This window comes from Harpegnathos saltator, unplaced genomic scaffold (genome assembly GCF_003227715.2).
Source record: "Harpegnathos saltator strain DR-91 unplaced genomic scaffold, Hsal_v8.6 scaffold789, whole genome shotgun sequence".
NCBI lineage: Eukaryota > Metazoa > Arthropoda > Insecta > Hymenoptera > Formicidae > Harpegnathos > Harpegnathos saltator.
Genome location: NW_020230636.1, coordinates 636,399 through 654,245, shown reverse-complemented (window position 1 = coordinate 654,245; position 17,847 = coordinate 636,399). Strand labels below are relative to the sequence as shown.

Genomic DNA, 17,847 nt, shown 5'->3' with positions numbered 1-17,847 from the left:
CGGTACATACCTCTATTATCCTTAATATAGAGGATGTAGAATTACAATTTCAACGAGAGTATTGAAATACCTCGTATCTACTGTAATAATAATGTAATAATAGACGACTTGTATTACACGAAGAAATTAGATTATCTCTTATACTGTCTAAATAAATGATATTAGCCAACTTTAGGAGCTGATGAAACCTGTCTCCGGATAAAATTATTAAACGAGATTGCTGAATTCCCAGCCGGAAATTAGGGTCAGATTTTCCGCGGGAGAAAGGAGACAAAATCGGGCAATCTACGCGCAACGCCAATCCAACACGGAGATTACGCGCGGATGAGGTAACGTCGGCAGACTGACAAAATAGATTCGGGATAGACAGGGAGAGATACGAGGATTAAACATTACCCTTGCCGCTTCCTCCTCCTTCCTCCTCCTTCGCACAATGCTCGGAAAGAATAAAAATGGCGAGACGTAACGAATGCAAGACCGTCTCAAAGAGAGACGTAATTCGTCAGCACGATGTGTAATGGGGAGCGCGAGATACAATCTCCCCGTTATCTTCTTAATTAGTTTCATTTCGTAACCTCCGCGGAACTCCTCTGCAACGTTTGACAAATGACGTGGGGGGCTTCTTCTTACCGGAGGGATCTTACGTCTTGCCTATCCGATCGCGCCGGATAACATTTTTAATTAAGCAACGTTCTCGCGCAACGAGCACGCTCGGCGGCAGGGGATTTATCTCACCATATGATATCGGTAGGGGGAAGGAAGCTTGATAACGATAAGATTTCACCGGATAATAATTCCGCGTTGGAGGCGCGCCAAGTGAATTAATGCCAGCTCATAGGCGTGGCGATAGAATCCACCGTGAAAACCGGAGAGTCAAGCCAATAGCAAAGCCGCGAACGTTCTTCACGCGACGAAATCCATGGCGTCGAGAAATGTCGAGAAGCGAGAACGTCAAAGGGATTGACGTTCGTTCGTTCGTCCGAACTCGCGACGACGACGTTGCAAGCTCGCCGACACGCGGCCATTAAACATCGCTATTGTCGAAAGGGTAGTCCGAGCAACGGCAAATATCGTGGACACACGCACCATCGTGGTTTAAACAACACATGTCGCAACACGATTATATTCTCCGGGGCATAAAGCGGCCTGATCATTATTCAAATCCACATTGCCCTTGCGCGAAAGCAACGCTAGGCGGGTACAGTCCGCGGCTGTCTCTCTCGTTCCCGCGTGACATATACACACACACGCACACACACTTCTCATATCGCAGACAGATCAAAATCGTCCCGGACGGACTGACGGCTACGAGGCGAACAGCTGTAAATAGGTCGGGAAAGTTCCGAGCCGCTTCGCGCAACACTCTCCGTGGAGGATCCGTGGCGGGGACCGGAGGCGCCGATCTTCAAATATACATGGATAGACTTCGTATTGGATTTCCCCAGCGAGCGAAAGAAGCGGCCGCCGTCGACGACGCTCCTTCTTGCGCGCGCGAATAAGAAGGACTCCCCTTTGCTGGTACGCGCCGCTCCGCGCTTGTCCCTCGCGGAGAGAGACGCGAGGCTAGGCAAAAGGCAGCCCGGTAGCTGCTTACCCGGTACGCTTCTCGCGTACGTGATACGGATCTCCAGCGAGCCCTCGAAAATTCGCACCGGATATAGAAATATCCTGAATTGCAAAATATAGACGCTCGCGCGCGATCGCGCGCGGCGTCGCGAGCGAGGCGCGTGACTGTCGAGCGCGTCCTCCCGTACTCGCGGGGGAAGCGGCGAGCGGGATCCCGGGATCCCGGGCGATTGAATGATTTAACCCCTTCGATTCGGCGCGCGCGACGGATCACCTGGATTATGTAGCGTTCGCGATAGTCGCGCTCACAGTCTCCCTGACGGGGGGGGGGAGGAAATCCGAGGCGACGAGCGGATCGCGTCCCTCGAGGGAGGGCCGGTCTCTCCTTTCGTTCGGCTTCCTGCAAAATTCCGTGACTCGGCTTACTTACGTCGACGGTGAAGACTACGAAGGGCCGACGACGTGTAGCGCTTCTTGCAGGAGTGCTACTCAAACGGATCTTCTTCGCGGCGCGTATGAGAGTCGCTAATTCGCGTTGAACAAGAAAGAAGAGTGATTCGAATAGGAATTTCTCGAGTGGAATTCACAGCTATCGGCTAGCCAAATGAACTCCCGCGAGACGCGAGCGTATGCGACTTTGTGCGTAGATATTTTTCACGCTTCGAACAGCATACGATTATTTAGATAACGAGAACGAACATTTTTTATCTCCGTGGCAAAAAATGGAAAATAACAACTGCGAAGCGGCAACTCCGCTGCCTCGCTGATATTTCTCCGCCGCTTCGCGCGTCGTGTGCTGCGTCGCGAAAGAAAATCATCGCTTATACTTATCGCTCCTCTCCGATTCTAGAAAAATGAATGCTGCTGGCGCGCGCGAGACGTTCTTAAATCATTAACTTTACAGGACTGTACAGGGATAAAGCGGGGCGCTTAGCGGTCGTCGATAATGCCGGCGCTGAGACGCGTATCCCTTAGCCTGTGGAAACGGTTTGCCATCTTCTCGTCGACCTTCTTCTTCTGCTCCGCACCCTGTGATTCTCATACCCTCTCGCCATTTCTTTCCCTTCCTCGCGCTCGGCCTGTCCCTGTCTAGCTGGCCGGGTTCTTACGAAGCTACGGGAACCTCGCCGTTCGCAAATCCCTTTCCTTGCCCCGGCGGAGCAAGAAATGCAACTCTCCTTGGGGAATTAATTGCGCCGTAAAACGTAGATTCAAATCCGCGCTTCAAAGGAGAGGAGAAACGAGAGTGTGAGAGACAGAGACAGAGAGAGGGAGAGAAAGAGAAAGGGGAGGGGGAGAGAGCGAAAGAGAGGCAGATAGCGGCGCCGTTTCCTTTTCTTCCATCGTCCGAAAGGTTTTCCCAAGATGGTTCTCATCTCGGCTGCAATCAGTGTCGTAAATTGCTTGCAATCGGCCCTGCAATTAATTCCGGCTCATCCTCGGGGATTTATTATTCTCAATAATACTATAATATTCTTAGGTGGTGGTACAAGTCTCTCTCGTTTTCGCTCTGCGTCATTCTTTATACCGTTTAGACGGAGACAGAGTATTGTTGCGTGCGATTTCACGTCACACGTCGCTCTCGCGCTTCACGCGAGAAATTTACACATAACACTTATTCTTTAATTATATTATCCTGTACGGATCACGAACAGGAAACAATCTCGATTCAGCTAGCGCTTTAAATTTACGTGTACACATACACACACACACACACACATATACATATATAATTGTATATTCAAACGATTGATAATTACTTGGCGCAAGAGCCGACATTTTGTAACAAAGTCGAAAAAAAAAGCAACAACTGATTTTTTTTCGAAAAAACACATTAACGAGGCTAAGGAAGTACTTGCAATATCAGAATCTTCAAACTTGCAAGATATTCCGTCAACTTCTGGAAAAGTGATGATTAAAAAGATGTATTATATCTGAGGAGAAATGTATGGTTTGTAAGAAAAGTGGCAATCTCGTACACACGTTTCATACCATTATGTTTCCTTTTCTCACAAAATCTACATTAAGAATGAATCGACCAACAAGAAGTTCAAAAGCACGTTTTTTACGTACTTACCGCATCCTTTACAATGATAAATGACTGAGATCGACAGTTATTTAGTCAGATTTATAAACATCAGAAAAAGAATTACAATTAATAAAACTGATTTGTATCTTGTTACTACTGCTCTATCATGCTGAAGTGTTAATTCTATTTATCTTTTGTGAAAATCACATCTTGAGATATCATGTCCATAGCGTATGAATTGATGATGCAGAAATGCTTTTTTGTATATTATATACCACGCCTATAAAGATTTCGGAACAGAAAAGCTACTTTTGATTTCCAGAAACATAAAAAAAGTACGCGAAAACCATGTTACTGGTCTTATTCAAACGAGGATATTTTCAAGGTCAGTCTAAAGCGCTAGGTTAACTTTTACATATATTCCACATCATACGTATGCATAATTTTTGAAAAAGTTTCATAGCCGAAATTGATTAATAACTCAGAGAAATATGACGAGTTCTGAATCAAAATGTAACAAATCGAGAATCTTCAAACTGCTCTATCTTCGATTCTGATTGACCGATCGAAAAATAGATTTCAAAGGGTTGTGAGATACGTTAATAAGTAATAATTTCTCACAGTATCAAGCCAATCGAAGAGCCCGAAAAGCAGCCGTATTGACACCCATCTTTTTTTCCTGAATGTCATCCGTTGAACTAAACAGAAAGTTGTAACTATCAAATACCTTCTTCTTTTAAGTTTTGTAGCCGATTATTGTAACTACTTTGAAGATATGTGTCTGCGTTATATATGTGTGTGTGTGTGTGTGTGTGTGTGTGTGTGTGTGTGTGTACGTGTGATATACGTGTGGTGTAAAGGCCATCTATCTTACCGAGGTGTACCGCTAAAATTGTAATCTTATCCCGGAAATAATGTTTTTATCCTTTCGCCCTGCGTAATAAACCGCGCGTAACTGAATTCACGGCTATTACGTTGTATTCCATACTGTCGACCGCTTTGGCGCAGATTTTAATCTCGCCTTAGATTCCCTTGTTACAAGAAGCAAGTGCCGCGGCGAAAACGATATATTATAATACAATACGGTGAAATATATATAACATTCATGACGGATCAAACAGCCAGTCCTCGCCTAGTTCTCTGTGGAAAAACACGCAATCTATTTACGACAATCTGCTGCCGTTTATAAGGCGAACAGAATACATTTTCAACAACGTGCATGACGTGCGACGATCGAGTGAAGCGAGTTCTTCTCGGCTTACGACAATATATACGTGACCTGTGACTCGCATATAAAATAACTCGCTATAACGAACAACATCGTAAGAAGGATAAAATGTCCCGCGAGCGCGTGACTTTTAAACGATTCGCGATCGGACTACACGTATGCGTCTTTTTGTAGCGGTATAAAAAGGACACTTAACACTTTCATAACCATGCTTATCGCGGGCGAATTTTCGCTCGCTGTCGGCAGATTTCGAGAGCTCACTTGGACCGTGCCTAAAAAGTCGAACGTTTCCCTTTGTCGTACTTAAGTTCGTAAATTTATTTCTTTATACTCTTCATGATGTTATGTTAGTGTTTATAGACTGTTATTATGAATAAATATTTTGCTATAATCGCTGGCAGAATGAAAAGTCACGCATGTATTAATGCGGCCGCGAAACGTTAAGAGCAAAAGATAATAAAATGATTTATCGTTTTCTTTTAAATCATATTTTTTTTAAATCGTATTTCGAGAAAACATAATATCATTATGCCCTCGTAGAACGATTAATGTATGTGCTAAATCATAGAAAATCACAATAAATAAGTAATTTTCTTCAGCTTTTTAAATTATCATTTATTCCTCTTGCATGTTTTACTTTTTATTGACTAGTATTCATAAGTAATGTCTTTTAAAACACTCATACGGCTCTGTTGTGATTAGTTTACGACATCTTAAAATTGTACTTAAGACAATCTTAAATAATAAGAATCAACTATGAACAATACCGGGATTTGACCTTCTTCCGTGTTATATTGCTTAAATAATGAAAAGTTAATAAAATAAGTACTGCCTTTATTTCTTACGTAATAAACGAATAAAAAGTTGTCTGATTGCACAATATTATATAAAAATAAAAACAAATGTAAATAATAATATGCTTTGCGAGTTGTGAAATCCCGGTTTCATTGTTTACAATTGATATTATTTAAGATTGTCCTAAGTACAGTCTTAAGATGTCGTAAACTAATCACAACAAAGCCGTGAGCGTCTTAAAAGACATTATAAATACTAGTCACTAAGTACAGGCGAGTGAGGCGCACGCGCCGACCTTGAGCGTTATATAACCAAAAGCGCTTATTCATTAACTTTAACACGCTCTTGTGCAAAAACTACTTCCCAGACGTAATTTTGCCAAAGGAAAAAATTGTTTAGCATAAAATATCATGTCCTGTACTCCGAATGTGAGAATTTCGGATCACCTAGTATAAATCGTATATTTTTACTGTCAAAGTGATAAAAATGAAAGTATGTTAACCCGATATGTTAGTATACTCAAACTCTATAACTCTATAAAAATAATAATTATATACATAATTGTAAATATTTATTATTATTTAAGTATATTTAATCTAAAACTTGCGCACATAAAAATAATCATGAAATATTAAGTGTTAAACACAAATAAGTAACATAAATAAATTTAAATAACAAAATTTTATATTACATACATACGCAAAGCATACAAAATATGTCTGCATAGGTAATACTTGTTTCTCCGGTCTTTTATTCAATAGAAGCTATTATGTGACCACGATATTCATATATCTAGATTTATAATTTCTTTAACATTTTTCAACATACAAAGAGAACAAAATTCCTTGACCGGAGTTCTATGATAATTTAATCTATTGCTGATAAACTTTTTGTCCTTTATTGGTACGCTTAACCGATATCTTTCGGTACAGTTAAGCTAAACGAAATCTTCTAACACTGTATATACAGCTCTGCCGTTGCACGAACGTACCGAAAAATAACAATATAATTGACTTAATTAGTGAAACTGGTATTCGAGATATTAAAATAAGTCAACAAACTGCTACCTAGTGACGACCATCGATCGGCTGATTCTTCAATGTAACCTAAAAAAGAATGATTCTAGTGACATTTTTTACCATAAACGACTGTTTAACGAAAAACAATTATAATAACATCTCGTCTAAAATGTTGGTAAATAGGAAACTTATTATACCAGCAAGACATAGAAAAAGATTTAATGATATTCACTAGATGACACGAGATGTATACCAATGTTCAAGCGAAGCATGACAAAGCCTATATAGCAAGACAGGCCTAATAAATAAATTCATTCATTCGCGCACAGTTCATTTGAACACAATGTTATTCCACGTACTCAGTATATTCGGTATATTGGTGTTTGAATTTTGTGCAGCAGAAAAACTCCATCTTCGTAAATATCCTATCTAGCAATTTTCAGTGTTTTAATAAGTTTTAATTCAGTGTAATAATTTATTTGTAGCCGTATTATATTAGCTATATTATCTTCCATATTATATGCTGCATTATTTTCCTATTCAACTTATTTTATTTCACTTTTACTTTCACGCAGCTGTGTCCACATGTGAACGTAATACAACCGACTACTCTTCCTGCTTAAAACATGCGATTCAAGAAGCTTGGCCACTTTTTGTAAAAGGTATGCCTCGAAAACATTATAATTGTATCTTAATTTTTATTAAACAGTTTACCCTGCACTTTACATATACTGTTGCATATGTAGTTCTGATAACGACACATACAATTACTTGTTTGTATTATATTTGTATATGTGTGTGCATATAGTTTAGATTATATTTATGAAATATTTATTTTGATAGGTCTTCCGTCTGAATTCGAATTCCCTCCTTTGGACCCACTTCTTTTTGAATATCAAGATGCTGAATTTGATAATGATTATATACAAGGAAAAATAAGTGTGTTTAATATCACTATCAAGGGCATGTCAGCAGCACGTTTCGTAGCGGTGAGACCACATTTCTACGATAAGACCGACTTTCGTTTAAAGATTATGTTACGTATACCAACTATTACTCTATATGGTAAATACAAAGCACATGGTACTTTGGGAGGCTTTCTTATGACCGAAGAAGGTATGAAAATGATTACAAATAAATTAAATTTAGACATGGGCTATTATTTGTATGATATATTCTTGTTTAAGATTAATAAGGATTATTTATATTAATTAAGGCTTTCATATAAATATATTGCAACATATAGTTAAACATCGATTTACAATATAAGATTATTATATACAAGTATTAATATTCCATAATCTTGTTATAGCAAATAATTCACATTTCATTAATTATTTTGTGTTTACTTTTCTTTTCTATCATTGATCTTATCGTTAAGAGATATTAAGATTTTATATTTATATCGTTATTATAATTACGGCAGGAAAGTTGAACATTTCCCTAGAAAATCTCAAAATAACATGGGATATATCAGGACCCGTAAAAGATGATACGTGGATTATAAACCAATTTTTCTTAAATACATTACTTCAAAAGCTTAAGATAAAATTGGATGACGGAAACAACCGAGAAATGAGTGAGTAATTGTTCATGTACTTATTCTAGTATAATGAATTAATCGATATTATTTTTAATAGATTTATTTTGATATCGAATGAAAAGCTTATTCATTTAAGTTCATATTTTTGTCACGGAGATAAATTGAAGAGAGAAAGAGAGAGAGAAAGAGAGAGAGAGAGAGAGAGAGAGAGAGAGAGAGAGAGAGAGAGAGAGAGAGAGAGAGAGAGAGAGAGAGAGGGAGAGAGGGAGAGAGAGAGAGAGAGAGAGAGAGAGAGAGAGAGAGAGAGAGAGAGAGAGAGAGAGAGACAGACAGACAAACGTAATTTATTGCAAAATTAATCTTTGATCTTAAGAGACTGATTTTGAAAATTAAAAATTCACGTTTGCAAAATAAGCTTCCATTGATTCTTCTTTGAAGAACCTTCTTCAAAGATTCTTTCTTTTAAATATTTTTCCTAAGTTTTCATGGATTCCGATTTGTTTCTTCTTTTATTTGGAAACATTATAACACGATTGTGAATTTCCTATTATACAGATGATTTAATCACGCTGTTCATAAATGAATTCTGGCCGCTGTTATACCGCAGAGTGATAATACCAATTGCGGGACCGTATTGGAACTCTTATTGTAGCAACTTGTCCAACCGCCTTTTTTCAAAGCTTTCCTTCTCGGAAATATTTCCATAGAATTCAATCATTCGATTAAATATTGAGTAACGGAATCCTGTATACAAAACAAAAAGCGCAGTTAATGTTAATGTAAGCACAAGAGATACAAGGTTAAAGGGAATTTATATTACATATAACCGAAATCTTGTAAGTACTTTGCATGTCACGTCTACATTTTCTACACTCAAAGCGTCGCTACGTGCACGTCTTAAATAAAAATGTAAAAAAATTACAATAAAAGTTTATGAGAAGAGTTAAGCAAAATTTTTATTGTTATAGGCATAGCTTTGTCATTGTACAAACATACTTAACAATAATAACGCGATTAATGTGTGTTATTTCATATTGTGTAATTGATCTCACCTATGCTAGTGTGTATAAAAAATAGCACTTAATAAATAATGAATTTGATATTTAACATATTAAATACTGAATAATATACTAAATTTAATATACTAAAACAAACGTACTGTTCAGGTAATAACCATAAACTCAGCGGCTTTTCAATCATGATTGTTGACTTCAAAAGATAGCAACTAGTAGTGCATGTAGCAATAAAAATCTTTAATGTAATGAGGGCTTTAGTTTTATGCTTTGCATCTATCACACATTTTTCTTCTCTTACTATAGAAATATAATGAAGTAAAAGAGTAAATACGAATGTAAGTATATTTAATAAGTACAATGTTCCAAACGCAATAAAAATATTGAGATATACGTAATTTTATGTTTGTAATCTTATGTTAACTGTGCGCTAAGTAAAGATAATCGAAACGAAATAGTGCATTATTATATTATTACACTATAAAAGAACTGTGTTTAATTAACAAACTAATACCTACGTGTGCTTAATATGACCATGACATATCAGCGTTGGACGCGCTTCGTTCACCGTCTTATACGTCTTATAAAGAACTGAGACTAGAAAAAACTGCATATACGTTTTACAAGGCGACGAGCGAGGCGCGTTCACGCAATATGTCACAATCACAGTCAGTATCAATACTGGTTTGTCAGTCAGACACAATTTTTTATCCGATTGTCTGTTGAATTTCAGTTTAGGATTAGTTCATAATGTCGTTTCTAAGATATAGGCCTAAATATTTCGTAATTATTTCATAATTATTCTCGAGATACTTTGTATGTATGTCGCATGTGTATTTTTTAAATTCGAAACGTTGCTACGTGCACGTCTAAAAAAAATATATAAAAAATTGCAACGAAAGTTTATGAGAATAACTGAGGAAAACCTTTAATGCTGAAGACACAGCTCTGTCGTTGCACAAACGTATTTAACGATAATAGCGCGATTAACATGTGTTATTTCATGTTGTGTAACTATATTAGTGTGTATGAAAAACAGCATTTAATAAATTAATGAATTTGATATTTAACACTCTGAAACAAACGTACGGATCACGTAATAACCAGAAACTCATCAGCTTTTCAATCCTAATTATTGATTTCAAAAAATAATAACCTGCAAGTAATAACTAGTAGTGCATGTAGCAATAAAAATCTTTAATGTAAAACGGGCTTTAGTTTTATGCTTTGCATCTCTCATACATTCTTCTTCTCTTACTGTAGGAATATAGTGAAGTGATAGAGTAAATATGTATGTAAATATATTTAATAAGTACAATGTAAGTATATTGTGTTCCAAACACAATAAAAATATTGAGATATACATGGTTTTATGTTAGCTGCGCTCTATGTAAAAATAGTCGAAACGAAACCAAACAGCTATTACACTAAAGAAACTGTGTTTAATTAACAAACTAATACTGATGCTTACTGTGACCATGACATACTAGCGTTGGACGTGTCTCGTTCACCGTTTTATAAACCGTCTTATAAAAAACTGAGGCTAGAAGAAAATGCGCTCACGCAATGTGGTACGATCACAGTCAGTATGAATGAACTTGTTAATTTTTAGAAATTTCAAAATCATCAAATTAACAAAAATCAGGGCACTATTGTAACAATATATTCTTGAGAATAAATAGAGCAAAAAAGTCTAGTGTCACTTTTCCTTCTGACAAATAATTAGCGAGATATCGTGAGTTAAATATTGAAAAAGTTATCAAGTTTTCCTTAAATATCTCAAAAAATATTAAGTAAATAAAAAGATATTTCAGACAAAAGTTGTTCAAATTAATTGCTAGAAAAAGATGATGTAATAAAAAATTGGGGTGTCCATTTAAGATTTTTATAATATGTTGATCTTGACTGGACTTTCCAAGGTTATCTCAAGATCAAATTCATAGCGTCAGTAAATAGATCCTTTGAAGCCCTACAACTTTGTCTGAAACATTTTTCTCTAAAATGTCGCGTTAACGAAAAAATCGGATGATCCGGGTGGTTTGAAACACCCGGTATATTAGACATAGAATATATCTAGAATCATGTTTTTAAGTTGCTAATACTATTTATTAGCATTTAAAGTAGTTACCTTTGATCAAGGATAACAACAATTAAATTACAACGTATGTTGAAGGACTGGTTTTATGCTATATACACTTCATATAGTTTTTTATCCAGAATTCAAACGACCACAGTGCAAAGATAACGCAATAAAATAAGTCCGACTTAATCCAAAGATTGACATCGTCTATTGGAATTTGAAATAAATTTGCGAACTTTATATATTATTTACGGATATATACCTAAATGTCGATATTGTCTTGAAAAAGATAAATATATTTTGACGCCAAGTAAAAAAAATTTATATTTCTTTTCTTTGTTACTTTGTTGCTGTTCTTTTTTGCATATAAGTAAATATAAATGCATGAATAATATTTTCCTTTTAGCTCTTTACATTGCCATTTAATGTATCAATTTATCTATACCGGAAAATACGTCATATAACAGAAAACTTTTGATAAATGAATTAGTCATAATTCGCGGATAATAAATATACTTCGTTATATCGAGCGATTTTATCAATAATGCGTAGCGAATGATAGTAACACGCATCTTAGCATATTGCTCACTCACTTAATCTCGAAGTTTTCCTTTCGAAAAATATTCTCACAACTTTCGATCGTTTAATGAAACATTAAGAAACATGATGAGTAACTAAATATCTAATCGCATCCCGTGATTCAAAATATCTTTCGTCACATTATACTAATCCTTAGTGATAAAATTGCCAGTAAAATTTTGTCGCAAATTATAAATCATATTAAATAAGTTTTAGCAATATAAACTACATCATTGGATTTTTATCTGTGTGCCAATTGTACGTATATATAATATATTTTTTAAATTAATGAATATATATTGAGATTATAAAAAATATAATTAATATAAATGTATACACAATTGCAAATATAATTAACTAGACGCGTTCAATTTCAATCTTTTATGATATAAAAATTGTTATGACATTATTATTTAATTATGATTTACAATTTCCCCGGAATTTTGTGCGTCCAATATATTTATCTACCGCAATAAAATTATCATTTTTATTAATATCACGGAATTGTGATACGTCATTATTTTTATATAATATTGTTAATATTTCATTATTTTTTTTTATTTTTTCTTTTATCTGCTACCGCATTTAAATCAGATATTGTCATTATCAGATTAAACAAGTTTTCAAGAATTTAATAACTACATCGCCAGAAGTTATATAAAGCCAGGCTAGATCTATAATCGATCAGACTACTAGAAAGTTTCCTCGAGTGACAAGATGGTGTTGCGTGCGCTTAGTGTATTCAGCATCGTAGTGTTTGCATTATGTGTGGCAGAAAAACTCAATCTTCGTAAGTCTTTTTTGACTATTTTCCGTGTTTTAATGATAACCTTATCGTAATGTTTGAGAATAAACGAAGAGATAAATTCTTACTTTCAACACCGAAGCTACATTATATTTATTTGAAAATAACTCATTTTATTCTGCCTTCATCTCTACGCAGCTGTGCCCATTTGCAAACGCGAAGAAACTAACTACACTACTTGCTTACTACGTGCGATCAAAAAAAGCTGGCCGCTTTTTATAAAAGGTATACTTTAAAATAGATCTTATCCTTTTTGTAGTCATAATTTTTATCGACTCTATGTGTTAGCGTTATAACATACAAATGTATATGTAATTCTGAGAACGAAATGTGTAATTATTATTCAGTGTAACAATTTGATATAAACTTCAATAAATATGCAAATCAATGAAATTTTCTCTAAGCCGAACGAAAAGTTCAAAGTTTTGCAATCAAGCCAATAAAATTTTGAGATTAACATGTATGGCAATGTTACTCGACTTATCATAACAGGTCTTCCTGCTGAATTTGACTTTCCTCCTTTGGATCCATACTTTCACGAATATCAAAAAGGTGTATTTGATAGTGGTATAATATATGGAGAAGTAATCGTGTCAAATATGACTGCAACGGGTTTAAGAAAGACACGTTTCTTGGCTATAAGACCACAGTTCAGCGATGACGCTTTTCGTTTGGAGGCCGACTTGTACATGCCAGAATTATTCTGTGAAGGTACTTGCGAAGCACAAGGTAATATAGGTGGATTTCGGATGGGTGGCAAAGGTATGAAAATAAATTTTTATTTTATCCTTACATTTAAACTAGATTTGTACGTTGACAATTGCTTTGTCGAGTATATCACTGTATAAAGTGGAAAATGATTATTTTCCGCTGTACAATTTGAATATGAAATATGTTAATTGAGACAGTTGAATAATATTATAATATTGTAATATGTCACAAAATCACCCATAAAATATAAAAATTATTGTGTATGCATGGTTTTATTAGAACATAATTTACAAATGGATTGTTACCGTAGTATCTTTAATTTTTAATCTTTAATTTCAATTATTAATGTAGTATCTTTAATTTTATAACTGTTACTCTTTTATCATTGATTTCATCATTGGAAAATATTACAATGTTATACTTATATTATTGGTTATATTTATATTATCATTATACTGATATTATCGTTATTTATACGAAATATCGTTATTTATAGGAAATTTTAACTTAACCATAGGAGGTATCGAATCATTATGGGTTATATCAGGACCCGTAGAGAATGATACATGGATAATAAATCATTTTAATATATTTCCGAAACCTAAAAGCATGAAGATATACATAAATAACTTATTTGAAGGCAATCGAGAATTGAGTAAGTAATTATTTAAATATAGCATCACCTTTCTAATAACTTTTATACAGCGACAATATAATGGTTTGAATGAAAGCATTTGATTTAATATAATTATTGATGAAGATTTATCTAGATTGCGAAAATAACATCGATTTTTTATAAATTGCACCTAGTTAATTAAATTCTTTTCTACTTATTTTTATAATTTCTATTTCTCCATTTTTATTTTTTATATTTTCATTTAAAACAATGCTGGGAGATAAGTGCCCAGTTCGGTTAGATTTCGGAAATGATGTCTACTTTCCCCTTACTATTCGGCTTGACGGCCGAACCGCCGATCATGTGCGACAACTGTGTTCAGGAGCGTTCGCGTATGAAAAATACGCTGGGATCGTATTTTCTGATTGAACTGTCATTAGAATAAAGCCATATGTTTCATCTTTATCAATTTTTAGTGGAGTAAGCTTACTGGGGAAACTACTTAAAAAGAAACGCATCAACAATAGTACCTCACGAGTGATGTAGAAATCTATTCTCAAAATTTTAATAACGTTTTGGTGGAAAGTACAATTCCAGCGTATTTTTCATATGCAAACGCTCCTGAAAACAAAGTTGTCGCGCTTGCTCTGCGGCTCGGCCGTCAAACCGAGAGCAGTAGGGAAAGGAAAGTAAGCGTCTCCGAAATCTAGCCGAACTGGGCACTTATCCTCCAGCACTGATATAAAATAACACAGAAAAAAAATAAATTGTCCGCAAAATTATTAATATTAATGCATTAAAAAATATAATTTATTCTCATCTTATTAAGATGATTACTAAATATTTTATACTTAAAACGTATTTCTATGTCGCTGTATTTACTGTATGTAGGATAGCTACTGGATAAAAAGCTTCAAGTTACTCGTTTTATTGCCACTGATTAGCATTCGTAGTGACTTTTTTCAAGGCTAGTGACATCAGACTGATGACATATGCCAGGAATGGTTGATTCATGTTACATATGTATATTCTTCATACATTATTCATTCGAAATATATACAGGATACATATAGAAGTACATAACAAATACAGATATACAATGCAGTAGCTTAATTAATAAAAAAAATTAATTAGTTGCTTATTAGAATTTAAGATAGAGAAGAAATTGCAAAATCTAATACACTATCTACGAATATGCACACGAGATGCGGAAATCATCCTTAACAAAATAAATAAACAAATACGCAGATGAATTAAATTCAGGAAAAAATTTTGCAATGTGCATTAACTTTTTAAAGTCACTTATATTAACTTTAGAAAAACTCCTGTTTAGTGGACCCACCTCTGTGATGACCTTGTCTGTTAGATATATCATCAAGGAGACCCTCCTGAGTCACAATCAAAAGGTTTCAGCCATCGCTCATTATTTATTAAAAAGTTATTAGCAAAAAAAGTTGCACGAATGTAACGTAATTTTTCGAAAGTGTACATATAGAAATGTAGGAACCAGTACATATAAGCGGGAGAGAGGCTTCGCCCCTCCCCCGCACCCACTCCTGGAATAAATTTTAACCTAACTTAACTTATTGCATCTTTATGTGAAAAGATTTCCTTAAAACCTACAACACCAAATTGTATGCAGATATAATATGTTAAATTGGGTCAGATGATAAATCTTAAGAGAACTTGTTCAACAATGTCCAAAAATATATAAAAATGCAATAAGTTAGGTTAAGTTAGGATTTATTCGGGGAGGGGGTGCGGGGGAGGGGCGAAACCCCTCTCCCGCTTATATGTACTGTTTCCTACATTTCTATATATACACTGTGTTTGGATTAACTGTATGGAAAAATTTATGAAGCTTCATTTGTTCATAACTTTGTTATAAACAATGAGCGCGGGTTAAAACTTTCAGAACATTACTCATTACAAAACAAAATATTACAGAACCTTGATAACATATGTGAAAATTATTGACATCGGGAGGTGGTCCCTATTTCTGCATAATTACCAAACAAAATTTTTGCTACTACAAAGAACAAAGATGAAGTTGTAGGTCGGTAGTACGATGAATATATCCATGTATAGGACATGTATAGGAGCATGTTCTCATTCCTTAAGTATGTACACAGTGTCGAAAAATTACATTTTATTTATGAGACTTTTTTTGTTAATTATTTTTTAATAAACAATGAGCGACGGCTAAAACCTTTTGATTGTGACTCAGGATAGTCTCCTTGATAATATATCTAACAGACAAGGTCATCGGAGGTGGGTCCCCTAAACAGGAGTTTTATCTTAACTTTTTTAAGAGTAGTTATATGGACCGACGTTGTGTGGATTTCTTTCATGATACTAACTTTACTTAAGAATTGCCGAAATGCCCAAGGTAGAATGAACAATCCCTGTTTTTAATAAATTTATATAATAACATTATGTATAATTATATAATTATATACATATATTTATTTAATAATATATATTTATATAATATCATTTTTAAATTAAGTAAGCAACATATTCTTTTTTAAGTCCCTGTTTCCTGCATGATAATAGATATGTAGAGAGTGAAAAAAACTTCAACTATGGCGAAGCCAATCACTTCGAAAGTTATAATATTAAACATTTTATAAAGTTACAAAACAAATTTCTATTAATTGTTTCTCTTTCATATATTTTTCCTCAATCGTTATTACTGAGATTTTATGTATCGATTTATGTATCGATTTGTTTTTCTCCTTATGGAATATATCATGATAAAAAAATTTCTATTTGCAGATGAAATTGCCACAGATTTCGTGAATGAATACTGGCCGGCGCTATATCGTATAATGTTGCCAATAGTGGCAGAGGGATGGGATGAATATTTTAAAGATTTAGTCGGAGGCTTGTTAGCAAAACTATCATTCTCGCAAATATTTCCGTAGAATATGAACATTCAATAAAACATTAAAAAAAGGAAATTGAATTTACGCACAAAATTAGAGGCATATTTAATGTTGTATGCAGAAAAGCTATAACAAGAATTAAAAGATAGCAAGAAATTTATATTAAATGCAACTGATAATTCTCTGACACTTTATGCACATAAAGTTGCGTGCAATTCTTTGTGATATGCAGTATTAGCATCCTCAATTCCTAAAAAAAAAAAGAGGAAAACAGAGATTTGTGTAAAACCATGTTATAAAAAATTGCCCGCATTTTTTCATTCTAGAGACTTCTGGTTCTACTAACTGTTTGTATTTTTTATTTAACATTGACGGTGGGATGAATAAAAATTTTACATTGTGTCGTCACCTTTAAAAAATGTGTGCGTAAATTCGATCGAATTTATTTATTTAATAGTTAGAAATATATCATAGAAATATATTTCAATATGCCACCCTTTATTCGTGAAAAGCGCAAAGTGCCTTGCTGTTAAAATGATTGTAAATACAAATATATGTCTCTATATATATGACATAACCTATTTTAGATCGCATTTTGTACATGCGTCTCGCGAATTCCTTCTCTATATTATATATATTTTGTAAGCATTTGGTAGTAGCAAAAATAACAATACAAGCTTGGCACGTTTCATTCGTTAATCTGTAACATTAATTTCGTAAATGGCTTCTTTCACAATTCTCCTGTATTCTCCTTGGAAGGTCTTTGATTTACAACTTCAACAGGACACGGACTTCAATTACGTAAATTCGCTTTGCCAACTCTTTCCTTTAATTTCGCGAAATGGAGTCACCTCGAAGATAAGGATTAAGATTATTGATCCTGCAACTTCACTGTCTGCGGAAGAGTGTCACGTCCGAGATGTCGTGTTTGTCGTACCTACCTACACGCGCCCGCGTTACTTACTTTTTCCTCGT

The 17,847-nt window shown here is 34.7% G+C and overlaps 2 protein-coding genes across 2 annotated transcripts; both read left to right on the top strand.

Moving 5' to 3' along the window:
- Positions 1-6,942: 6,942 nt before the first annotated feature.
- LOC105181691 (uncharacterized) lies at positions 6,943-9,147 on the top strand. The gene is made up of 5 exons (XM_011138644.3): positions 6,943-7,053; positions 7,213-7,299; positions 7,481-7,753; positions 8,064-8,216; positions 8,736-9,147. The coding sequence occupies exons 1-5, from the start codon at positions 6,981-6,983 to the stop codon at positions 8,885-8,887; spliced, it is 738 nt and encodes a 245-aa protein (XP_011136946.1). The 5' UTR covers positions 6,943-6,980; the 3' UTR covers positions 8,888-9,147.
- A 3,382-nt stretch (positions 9,148-12,529) lies between these two features.
- LOC105181692 (uncharacterized) lies at positions 12,530-17,571 on the top strand. The gene is made up of 5 exons (XM_011138645.3): positions 12,530-12,642; positions 12,796-12,882; positions 13,150-13,419; positions 13,865-14,023; positions 16,763-17,571. Exons 1-5 carry the CDS (start codon positions 12,570-12,572, stop codon positions 16,909-16,911), a joined length of 738 nt encoding a protein of 245 aa, XP_011136947.1. The 5' UTR covers positions 12,530-12,569; the 3' UTR covers positions 16,912-17,571.
- The last annotated feature ends 276 nt before the right edge of the window (positions 17,572-17,847 follow it).

Excerpts from the sequence above, each read along its gene's own strand:
- LOC105181691 (XM_011138644.3), top strand. The coding sequence starts at position 6,981 with ATGTTATTCCACGTACTCAGTATATTCGGTATATTGGTGTTTGAATTT. Across the intron at positions 7,754-8,063 it reads CTTTCTTATGACCGAAGAAG|GAAAGTTGAACATTTCCCTA; the intron begins GTATGAAAATGA and ends TAATTACGGCAG. Across the intron at positions 8,217-8,735 it reads CGGAAACAACCGAGAAATGA|ATGATTTAATCACGCTGTTC; the intron begins GTGAGTAATTGT and ends CCTATTATACAG.
- LOC105181692 (XM_011138645.3), top strand. The coding sequence starts at position 12,570 with ATGGTGTTGCGTGCGCTTAGTGTATTCAGCATCGTAGTGTTTGCATTA. Across the intron at positions 12,643-12,795 it reads GGCAGAAAAACTCAATCTTC|CTGTGCCCATTTGCAAACGC; the intron begins GTAAGTCTTTTT and ends ATCTCTACGCAG. Across the intron at positions 12,883-13,149 it reads CTGGCCGCTTTTTATAAAAG|GTCTTCCTGCTGAATTTGAC; the intron begins GTATACTTTAAA and ends TTATCATAACAG.